This window comes from Panulirus ornatus, chromosome 23 (genome assembly GCF_036320965.1).
Source record: "Panulirus ornatus isolate Po-2019 chromosome 23, ASM3632096v1, whole genome shotgun sequence".
NCBI classification, from domain to species: domain Eukaryota; kingdom Metazoa; phylum Arthropoda; class Malacostraca; order Decapoda; family Palinuridae; genus Panulirus; species Panulirus ornatus.
The window spans coordinates 15,472,984-15,485,604 of NC_092246.1; the positions used below are offsets into that span (position 1 = coordinate 15,472,984).

Below are 12,621 nucleotides of genomic sequence, written 5' to 3' on the forward strand. Positions count from 1 at the left end.
GGCTTAAGACGTATCCTCCGTCATGGGACAGTCAGGTCTAGGTAATTGCTCTGACCGTCCATTGTTAACAGTAAACTGGTAACAGTGTAGCCCACATTGTAGGCGTCCCGAAATGTAACCTTAAGCCATTACTGTGCATATTGTCGAATGTAATGGCTAGCCACTGCTAAATGGTCAATTAGGTGGAATCCTCGCCATAAATGTCGAGTATACATTACAAATATTTTTATACTCTGGTAAACAATTATGCGATGCCATGTATAGCCAGGAGGCTGCCGGGACCTCGGCCTCTGGCGTGGTTAACGCGCCAATAGCGCTATGCTGTAAGCGATGCTGGTTTTTTCCTCTCCTTATCTTCTTTATGGCTACATTGATATATAATCATTGTTATATGATTACCATTAAGAAACGAAAACACAGTGACATATATATTTGCGCAAGAAAAGCCAAGGGATAGTATAAATAAAGGGATATTTTGCGACGGGGTTTCCCCCCAAATGGTGGAGGTGGAGCGGTTGAGTGCGCCAATACCTGTCAACAATTTCCAGGAGCGGGCTCTTTGGCGCGACGGGTGGCGCCTATTGTCCCACTTCACGCCGCTCCGCCGCCCCTCACTCTCCTCCTGCATTATCCTCTCATGGCTCAGCAGGTAATGCCGCCTCCCGACAAATTTATATTTCAACCTTTTGTAACGTGTTATTGTAGGAAAGCCGATACAGCTATAAGAATTTCGCCTCTTTGTTACCAAAGTCCTCACGTGAGGGTGGGTGCGAAGAATGAATTCCGAGTTGCACAATAAGTATATAGAGTTGCATAGTAATGTCTACACAGAAACTAGGTCTAGATTTAATGCAGTTGTTTTCGTCTACAAGTCCGAGAAGCTGAGGATACATTTATGGAATTTATATGCAATTAAAGATAATTCCATGTCACATGAATAGATGAAAGCAATATATATTTTTTCATACATATTTGCTATTTCCCGCATAAACGAGGTAGCGTTAAGAATAGAAGACAGCCTTAGAGGGAATATCCACACTTGGCCCCCTTCTCTGTTCCTTCTTTTGGAAAAAATTAAAACGGGAGTGGAGGATTTCCAGCCCCCACCCCTCCTTCCTAAAGTGATATATTTGCGGCAGGGGTGTGATATCTCCTTAGTTGTTTGATTTGTTTATGGATGGGGTTGTTAGGAAAGTGAATGCAAGAGTTGTGGAAAGAGGGACAAGTATGAAGTCTGTTGTGGATGAGAGAGCTTGGGAAGTGAGTCAGTTGTTGTTCGCTGATGATACAGCGCTGGTGGCTGATTCATGTGAGAAACTGCAGAAGCTGTGACTGAGTTTGGTAAAGTGTGTGAAAGAAGAAAGTTAAGAGTAAATGTAAATAAGAGCAAGGTTATTAGGTACAGTAGGGTTGAGGGTCAAGTCAATTGGGAGGTAAGTTTGAATGGAGAAAAGCTGGAGGAAGTGAGGTGTTTTAGATATCTGGAAGTGGATTTGGCAGCGGATGAAACCATGGAAGCGGAAGTGAATCATAGGGTGGGGGAGGGGGGCGAAAATTCTGGGAGCGTTGAAGAATGTGTGGAAGTCGAAAGCATTATCTCGGAAAGCAAAAATGAGTATGTTTGAAGGAATAGTGGTTCCAACAATGTTATATGGTTGCGAGGCGTGGGCCATGGATAGAGTTGTGCGCAGGAGGGTGGATGTGCTGGAAATGAGATGTTTGAGGACAATATGTGGTGTGAGGTGGTTTGATCGAGTAAGTAATAATAGGGTAAGAGAGATGTGTGGAAATAAAAAGAGTGTGGTTGAGAGAGCAGAAGAGGGTGTTTTGAAATGGTTTGGTCACATAGAGAGAATAGGTGCGGAAAGATTGACCAAGAGGATATATGTCAGAGGTGGAGGGAACGAGGAGAAGTGGGAGACCAAATTGGAGGTGGAAAGATGGAGTGAAAAAGATTTTGAGTGATCGGGGCCTGAACATGCTGGAGGGTAAAAGGCGTGCAAGGAATAGAGTGAATTGGAACGATGTGGTATACCGGAGTCAACGTGGTGTTAATGGATTGAACCAGGGCATATGAAGCGTCTGGGGTAAACCATGGAAAGTTGTGTGGGGCCTGGATGTGGAAAGGGAGCTGTAGTTTCGGTGCATTGTTACATGGCAGCTAGAGACTGAGTGTAAACGAATGTGGCCTTTGTTGTCTTTTCCTACCTCGCACACAGAAGGGGGAGGGGGTTATTTCATGTGTGGCGGGGTGGCGATGGGAATTAATAAAGGCAGACAGTATGAATTATGTACATATGTATATGTCTGTGTGTATATACATGTATACGTTGAGATGTATAGGTATGTATATTTGCATCTGTGGACGTGTATGTATATACATGTGTATGTGGGTGGGTTGGGCCATTCTTTCGTCTGTTTTCTTGCGCTACCTCGCTAACGCGGGAGACAGCGACAAAGCAAAATAAATGAAAATGAATATATATATATATATATATATATATATATATATATATATATATATATATATATATATATATATTATAAACGAGATCACTGCCCTCTGATTGTTATAACGTTTGGGTATTATGTGCATTGATAATTAAATCAATCCTCGTTTTCTTTCTCGAATTATTATCATTGTTGCTGGTGCACTTTGTATCTCATCTGTTGAATATCGATATTCATAATTTCCTCTTGTAATACCCAGCTCTGTTTACCATTACTGATACTAGTAATGGCAATGATTCATCTTCGTTCCTTCACCCGCTGTGGTGAGGTAGCGCCAGGAAGAAATTTTATTTTGTAGCCTCGTCTGCACCCGCATACTTGCCGAGGCTGCCTTGTATAACATACCGATACTATCAAGCCAGCCATCCATAGACTATTCAATTGTTTACCTTGACCGCTTCATAAGCCCCGGATCAGCCCATGATAATAGTAATAAAGGTAATGATAATGATGATAATTTGGTGTCGCAGGCACCCCTACCCTCCACTTACCGCTTCCTCGTTTCGTTATATATTCCTTCGCTAGTTTCGTGTGTAAGATCACGAACGTGGCCACGGAAGTAAAGTTCACCATATCGTTCGTGGTTTTTGTTTTTTTCTGGTCATTGCTGTAATAAAAGAGAGAAAATGGAGGAAAGTTTCCTCATAACTGCAGTGAGGTGTGCGAAGGAACTTTCGACTCGTGGTTACGACCGTTGAACACTAGGATACGAACCCTTGAGCACAACGGTACGCGACCCTTGGAACTTTTTTTTTTGTGTGATCTGATCCTTCAAAAGTTTCAAGTTAAAGGTCACCACATCTGTTTTTCCAAGGGTCGCACAAAAGTGCTCAAAAGATCATTTTTTTTATTATATGTTTTTATTTATTTGTTAACTCTATTGTTGTATATTTTATGAAATTGTATATTTTATGATTCTCTCTCTCTCTCTCTCTCTCTCTCTCTCTCTCTCTCTCTCTCTCTCTCTCTCTCTCTCTCTCTCTCTTCGTACCATCATCCCGTTTTCCCTACACCTTTGAGAGTACCGCCTGGCATCTTCGAATCTCAGTTTTATTTACCATTTTCGTCCGACATGGACGAGGAGAGAGTCCTGGGGGGCCGCCTCCCCCCCCTCTCTCTCTCTCTCTCTCTCTCTCTCTCTCTCTCTGGGTTCACCTGTCATACCCTCGTATTAATGGGATGTACCCACTGTGCTACGTTCTAGTCTTGCTTCCTCCTACCTCCAAACCTATATCCTTTCACCCATGCTTCCATTTGAGGTGCTTTGTATGCGTTTGTATAGATACATGAAGACTTTAAACTTTAGAATCAATATTCAGTTACTGCTGTATCATTTTGATGGTTTATTCTGTATTTTTTTTTTTTTTACATTCGTTATTAAACTCAATTATTTGTAGTGTTTTACGAGCCTAAATATGTATGAATTTGTCGCAGGCGTTCATAGTTTACTAGCCAGTTAGTTGTTAGTAAGAGTGTTCGTCTACCTTAAAAGTTTGTTCTTTATATATCAATGTTGTTTGCATTTTCTTATTTACACCGACTTTGTTTGCAGGAGCTAATGGTGGATCCAGCGGGCGTGGCCAGACTCGGTCGCATACAGAGTAAGTATATAAACAAGTTAGAAAATGTGGAGTTCCAGGAATTGGTTGCATCTCACCAAGTTACCTATGTTGGCGCCTTTAACCAAGCAGAGTACAACCTAACAACACGCTTAACCAAGCAAGACTGTAAACCTAGAAGCACACTTAACCAAGCCAAACGGCATAACCTTGCAGCACGTTTAACCAAGCAAGACTATAAAACTAGCATTCAGCCAAGCAGAACGGTATAACCTAGCAGCTCATTTAACCAAGCAAAACAGTAAGCCTAGCAGCACACTTAACAGTATAACCTAGCAGCGCACTTAAACAAGCAAGACAGTATAACCTAGCAGCGCACTTAAACAAGCAGAACAGTATAACCTAGCAGCGCACTTAAACAAGCAAGACAGTATAACCTAGTTGCACACTTAACCAAGCAGAACAGTATAACCTAGCAGCGCACTTAAACAAGCAGAACAGTATAACCTAGCAATACAACCAAGCAGAACAGTATAACCTAGAAGCACACTTAGAACACTTAGTCTGAACACTTAACCTGGTAGCACACTTAAACGAGCAACACGCTGAAAGCCGCAGCACATATCATTGCAAATAAGATATCCTATCAAGTTCATCCAGCCTAGCATTACAGTAGACACATCATAGAGTTTAACTTAGCCAGTATATTTCACCCCATAGTGCGTAGCCTAGCAAGTGCACTCAGCCTAGCGGTACCCACAATGTAGCACTTAGCCTCGCCAGTACATACCCTAGCGAGCAACCTAATTTAGCTCTATATATATAAACTACAATTCTAGTATAAACTCAGTCCAGTAGAACATTAGTTACTCATTTACTTTTGTCATTTCTCCTAAGATATTTATATGTATCTTTTCTTGTCTTTGATGTGGATGATAATATAATTTTTCTTAATGTATTTCCCTAAATTCAGTAAATGTACTTAACTGCTGCATCTCGCTGCGTCGTACTAACGCACGATTTATTTATGAATGTGTCATGTAATTTTTACTCTCAGTTATTTTCTGTGCTTTTTTGTGTGTTGTGATATTTTGGATCAGGGTTGTTAATGTGTCGTTTGATGATATGCGGACGGTATATTGAAGCCAAGATGATCTGGTTGTCTGATGATTGTGTGAGAAGGAGAACGTTGCCAAGCGTCGCGGACATTTTCCTGGACGTTATGAGACGCTTAAAGACTCTTTATATTTTTTTTGCATATAGCAACGTTTAGACATTTTGTTATCAAGTTGAACGCCTCTCAGACATTTCTTTGACCACATTTTCCCGTATTGCAGACACTTAAAGTTACCAGAACGTTGACGTGTGTGTGTGTGTGTGTGTGTATATATATATATATATATATATATATATATATATATATATATATATATATATATATATATATTTCTCTTCTTTCATACTATTCGCCATTTCCCGCGATAGCGAGGTAGCGTTAAGAACAGAGGACTGGGCCTTTGAGGGAATATCCTCACCTGGCCCCCTTCCCTGTTCCTTCTTTTGGAAAACTAAAAAAAAAAAAAAAAGAGAGGGGAGGATTTCCAGCCCCCCGCTCCCTTCCCTTTTAGTCGCCTTCTACGACACGCACGGAATACGTGGGAAGTATTCTTTCTCCCCTATCCCCAGGGATAATATATATATAACGTTTTCATTTGTTACCGCATTTTGGAGCACAGCAGATATCATTGTTTTCACGCGTCGCAAATCGCCTCTATCTTTATGTATTTTAGTCTCCGTTCGCCATCGCCTTATTTTATATATATAATCCTTAAGTTTAACACTATTAGGTGTAAGATCTCTCTCTTTAAATGTGCTTTAAAAGCATTCTGTTCATCGTCCGGATGGACTGAAAACGTTATATTTAGGGAGTTTTAAGAACCTTCTTACGTTCTAGCTTACGATTATATCTTTAGTGAACGTAAGGAGCCCTTGTTAACGTCCTGGCCTACGGTTATTTCCCTTCAGTGAACGTAATGTAATCTACGCTCCCAGAGCCATATTCCTGCGGTCGACAACAACGCGTCTCGTAGAGAAAGAAAAAGAAAGAAAGAAAGAAGGAAGGAAGTAAGACTCGAGAATCTGTGTCAGTGTTTCACAGAAGTCTCATTGTATATATACATATATATTTTTTCGTCCCTTCCCTCCTCGTCCCTCCAGCCAAATATAGAAAACCTCTAAATCATTACGAAGCCACAGACATCATTATTGGTATTTTGTCCCGGTTGAGAACAAGGGGTTCGGCGTGTGTGTGTGTGTGTGTGTGTGTGTGTGTGTGCTTGTAGGTAAAGGAAATCGATGCGGGTATCAAAATTCCCCCAAGCCGTGAAGGCTGCAGTGTCTAGTTCCCTCTCCATTAGGGTAAGTGGAGCGGCCGAGTCAGTTATTTATCATTGGCCACCGCCGTTCAAGCTGTGCTCCCGAGGCAAGATGATTCTAAAGCTTGTCCACCAGTGCTCAGGGGCTTTTATTAAGCCCAGAGCACTTCAAGCTGAAGTGCTTTTGGTTTGTGGTATAGAGAGATTCGTGAGGTTTATGTGGTTGAGAGAGCAGAAGAGAGTGTATTGAAATGGTTTAGTCATAGGGAGAGAATGAGTGAGGAAAGATTGACCAAGAGGATATATGTGTCGGAGGCGGAGGGAACGAGGAGAAGTGGGAGACCAAATTGGAGGTGGAAAGATACAGTAAAAAAGATTTTGAGTGATCGGGACCTGAACATGCAGGAGGGTGAAAGGAGGGCAAGGAATAGAGTGAATGGAACGATGTAGTATACCGGGGTCTACGTGCTGTCAATGGATTGAGCCAGGGCATGTGAAGCGTCTGGGGTAAACCATGGAAAGTTTTGTGCGGCCTGGATGTGGAAAGGGAGCTGTGGTTTCAGTGCATTATACATGACAGGTAGAGACTGAGTGTGAACGAATGCGGCTTTTGTTGTCTTTTCCTAGCGCTACCTCGTGCACATGTGGGGGGGGGGGGGGGGGCGTTGCTATTTCATATGTGGCGGGGTGGCGATGGGAATGAATAAGGGTAGACAGTATGAATTATGTACAAGTGTATATATGTATATGTCTGTGTATATATATATATATATATATATATATATATATATATATATATATATATATATATATATATATACGTTGAGATGTATAGGTATGTATATGTGCGTGTGTTGACGTGTATGTATATACATGTGTATGTGGGTGGGTTGGGCCATTCATTTGTCTGTTTCCTTGCGCTACCTCGCTAACGCGGGAGACAGCGAGAGTATAATATAATATATATATATATATATATATATATATATATATATATATATATATATATATATATATATATATATATATATATATATATCATACTATTCGCCATCTCCCGCATTACCGAGGTTGCGTTAAGAACAGAGGACTGGACCTTTGAGGGAATATCCTCACCTGGCCCCCTTCTCTGTCCCTCCCTTTGAAAATTTAAAAAAAAAAAAGAGAGGGGAGGATTTCCAGCCCCCCGCTCCCTTCCCTTTTAGTCGCCTTCTACGACACGCAGGGAATACGTGGGAAGTGTTCTTTCTCCCCTATCCCCAGGGATAATATATATATATTTTTTTTTTTTTGCTTTGTCGCTGTCTCCCGCGTTTGCGAGGTAGCGCAAGGAAACAGACGAAAGAAATGGCCCAACCCACCCCCATACACATGTATATACATACGTCCACACACGCAAATATACATACCTACACAGCTTTCCATGGTTTACCTCAGACGCTTCACATGCCTTGATTCAATCCACTGACAGCACGTCAACCCCGGTATACCACATCGATCCAATTCACTCTATTCCTTGCCCTCCTTTCACCCTCCTGCATGTTCAGGCCCCGATCACACAAAATCTTTTTCACTTCATCTTTCCACCTCCAATTTGGTCTCCCACTTCTCCTCGTTCCCTTCACCTCCGACACATATATCCTCTTGGTCAATCTTTTCTCACTCATTCTCTCCATGTGCCCAAACCATGTCAAAACACCCTCTTCTGCTCTCTCAACCACGCTCTTTTTATTTCCACACATCTCTCTTACCCTTACGTTACTTACTCGATCAAACCACCTCACACCACACATTGTCCTCAAACATCTCATTTCCAGCACATCCATCCTCCTGCGCACAACTCTATCCATAGCCCACGCCTCGCAACCATACAACATTGTTGGAACCACTATTCCTTCAAACATACCCATTTTTGCTTTTCGAGATAATGTTCTCGACTTCCACACATTCTTCAAGGCTCCCAGAATTTTCGCCCCCTCCCCCACCCTATGATCCACTTCCGCTTCCATGGTTCCATCCGCTGCCAGATCCACTCCCAGATATCTAAAACACTTTACTTCCTCCAGTTTTTCTCCATTCAAACTTACCTCCCAATTGACTTGACCCTCAACCCTACTGTACCTAATAACCTTGCTCTTATTCACATTTACTCTTAGCTTTCTTCTTTCACACACTTTACCAAACTCAGTCACCAGCTTCTGCAGTTTCTCACATGAATCAGCCACCAGCGCTGTATCATCAGCGAACAACAACTGACTCACTTCCCAAGCTCTCTCATCCCCAACAGACTTCATACTTGCCCCTCTTTCCAAAACTCTTGCATTCACCTCCCTAACAACCCCATCCATAAACAAATTAAACAACCATGGAGACATCACACACCCCTGCCGCAAACCTACATTCACTGAGAACCAATCACTTTCCTCTCTTCCTACACGTACACATGCCTTACATCCTCGATAAAAACTTTTCACTGCTTCTAACAACTTGCCTCCCACACCATATATTCTTAATACCTTCCACAGAGCATCTCTATCAACTCTTATCATATGCCTTCTCCAGATCCATAAATGCTACATACAAATCCATTTGGATAATATATATATATATATATATATATATATATATATATATATATATATAATATCGTTTACTGGTAAATGAAACCATTATAACGCGTAGGAAATTAGCCGTGGATAATCTCCATTGGAGACGCCATTCTGAGAATGTTCCCGTTTTCTTTTTCTCCCCGGCGGTTTATTTTAGTTTTCGTTTCGCACGGGAAATAATATATTGTCTTACATATTTTTGAAGGGAGGGCGCTTTCTGAGTCCCGTGTAGTGTAGATTAGGTGCCAAAAGACCAGGATAAGGTTTAATTAAGATGGTGAGAGTCTGGGGCAGCCTTTCTATATAAGTTGCACATGTCCAACTTTTGGCACTCTAGCTTCGGGAACGAAGAATCGACCTCGTTTTCTTTTTTTTTTTTCAAGCCTCTCATTAGAGAAGCGGCGCATCTTACGTGTCTGTAGCAATGACGACGTTACGACTGTTGATCACGACGGTACGACCCATGAGCATTGACTATACATACGACTCGAGCATGCTACGACCCTCGAACATGACTGTACGACCCTTGTGTATGAATATACGACCCATGAAGATAACATTACGACCGTGGAGTACGATGCGACCTTTGAACATGTACGACCTATTAGCACGACGGTACGACCTTTGAGCACGACTGTACGACCCATGGACATGACTATACATTCGACTCGAGCATGCCACGACCCTCGAACATGACTGTGCGACCCTTGTGTATGAATATACGACCCATGAACATAACAGTACGACCGTGGAGTACGATGCGACCCTTGAACATGATGTACGACCTATTAGCACGACGGTACGATCTTTGAGCACGACGGTACGACCCTTGAGTATGAAGGTTGTCTTGTTTAAGGGGAGATGACCACAGACCTTCCAGTGCTTGTGTCTCCTTCAGTCACCACTGTGACTGACCAGGTGGAGTGGATGGTGGTGGAGGCTGGGTACAGTGTATGAGGATAGCACTGGAGGTGGATATCAGAAGGATAGCACTGGAGGTGGATATCAGGAGGATAGCACTGGAGCTGGATATCAGGATGATAGCACTGGAGGTGGATATCAGGATAGCAGTGGTGGTGGATATCAGGAAGATAGCTGGAGGTGGATATCAGGAGGATAGCACTGGAGATGGATATCAGGAGGATAGCACTGGAGATGGATATCAGGAGGATAGCACTGGAGATGGATATCAGGTCTGAGAAGTGGTGGTTTGTGGTGGATAGATAGTCGATGTGTTAATGGATGTGGTGTGGGTGTATAACGGATAATGGGGCTTATGGGCCTGGAGTGTATGGGGTGGGTCGGGGTCTTGGGGTGCGTGTGTAGTGGATGTGGTGTGGTTATAAGGTGGATGGGTGGGTTGTGGGGTGTGTAGTGGGTGGGATGCAGGTGTGTGGTGGGTGGATAAGGTGTCCTAGTGTGTAGCGAAGAGAGGTGTGGCAAGGGATGGCTAGTACTGGCGGAGGTTCACAGAGCCGTGTTGGAGACTAATGGTTGGCCATTTTTGCAGTGTGGCTGTGGATGGCGGGTGTGTTGGTGGGCGTGGCGATGGGCGTGGCCTCGGAGAACATGACCTTTGCCTACCGCCGCAGCTGGTGCCACTGTGACCTGGACAAGTGCCTGCAAACCATCCGGACAGCTGTTCTGGAGGGGGAAACGCTCCCAGACTGCCAACCAGGTGAGTTTCTAACCTCCCTGCTGGGGTCATGACCTGACAGCTGGGGTCATGATGTGATTCCAGGGGTCATGACCTGACTGCTGGGGTCATGACCTGACTGTTAGGGTCATGACCTGACTGCTGGGGTCATGACCTGACTGCTGAGGTCACGACCTGACTGTTGCAGTCATGCCCTGACTGCTCGGGTTATATATATATATATATATATATATATATATATATATATATATATATATATATATATATTATTTTTTTTTTTATTATACTTTGTCGCTGTCTCCCGCGTTTGCGAGGTAGCGCAAGGAAACAGACGAAAGAAATGGCCCAACCCCCTCCCCCCCATACACATGTATATACATACGTCCACACACGCAAATATACATACCTACACAGCTTTCCATGGTTTACCCCAGACGCTTCACATGCCTTGATTCAATCCACTGACAGCACGTCAACCCCGGTATACCACATCGTTCCAATTCACTCTATTCCTTGCCCTCCTTTCACCCTCCTGCATGTTCAGGCCCCGATCACACAAAATCTTTTTCACTCCATCTGTCCACCTCCAATTCGGTCTCCCTCTTCTCCTCGTTCCCTCCACCTCCGACACATATATCCTCTTGGTCAATCTTTCCTCACTCATTCTCTCCATGTGCCCAAACCACTTCAGAACACCCTCTTCTGCTCTCTCAACCAAGCTCTTTTTATTTCCACACATCTCTCTTACCCTTACGTTACTCACTCGATCAAACCACCTCTCACCACACATTGTCCTCAAACATCTCATTTCCAGCACATCCATCCTCCTGCGCACAACTCTATCCATAGCCCACGCCTCGCAACCATACAACATTGTTGGAACCACTATTCCTTCAAACATACCCATTTTTGCTTTCCGAGATAATGTTCTCGCCTTCCACACATTCTTCAAGGCCCCCAGAATTTTCGCCCCCTCCCCCACCCTATGATCCACTTCCGCTTCCATGGTTCCATCCGCTGCCAGATCCACTCCTAGATATCTAAAACACTTCACTTCCTCGTTTTTCTCCATTCAAACTCACCTCCCAATTGACTTGACCCTCAACCCTACTGTACCTAATAACCTTGCTCTTACTCACATTTACTCTTAACTTTCTTCTTCCACACACTTTACCAAACTCAGTCACCAGCTTCTGCAGTTTCTCACATGAATCAGCCACCAGCGCTGTATCATCAGCGAACAACAACTGACTCACTTCCCAAGCTCTCTCATCCCCAACAGACTTCATACTTGCCCCTCTTTCCAAAACTCTTGCATTTACCTCCCTAACAACCCCATCCATAAACAAATTAAACAACCATAGAGACATCACACACCCCTGCCGCAAACCTACATTCACTGAGAACCAATCACTTTCCTCTCTTCCTACACGTACACATGCCTTACATCCTCGATAAAAACTTTTCACTGCTTCTAACAACTTGCCTCCCACACCATATATTCTTAATACCTTCCACAGAGCATCTCTATCAACTCTATCATATGCCTTCTCCAGATCCATAAATGCTACATACAAATCCATTTGCTTTTCTAAGTATTTCTCACATACATTCTTCAAAGCAAACACCTGATCCACACATCCTCTACCACTTCTGAAACCACACTGCTCTTCCCCAATCTGATGCTCTATATATGGTGAGGTGCCTGAGGATTGGCGGAATGCGTGCATAGTGCCATTGTACAAAGGCAAAGGGGATAAGAGTGAGTGCTCATATTACAGAGGTATAAGTTTGTTGAGTATTCCTGGTAAATTATATGGGAGGGTATTGATTGAGAGGGTGAAGGCATGTACAGAGCATCAGATTGGGGAAGAGCAGTGTGGTTTCAGAAGTGGTAGAGGATGGGTGGA

General features: G+C 43.2%; 1 protein-coding gene across 1 annotated transcript in view; it reads left to right on the plus strand.

Moving 5' to 3' along the window:
* The window catches only part of LOC139756819 (uncharacterized), a 387,051-nt gene that overhangs the window by 67,165 nt on the left and 307,265 nt on the right, over nucleotides 1–12,621 (plus strand). The window contains exons 2-3 of the mRNA XM_071676636.1: nucleotides 4,064–4,112; nucleotides 10,565–10,732. Of these exons, the coding sequence (XP_071532737.1) occupies nucleotides 4,070–4,112; nucleotides 10,565–10,732 (211 nt within the window). The 5' untranslated portion in view covers nucleotides 4,064–4,069. The remainder of the gene's footprint in view (nucleotides 1–4,063; nucleotides 4,113–10,564; nucleotides 10,733–12,621) is intronic.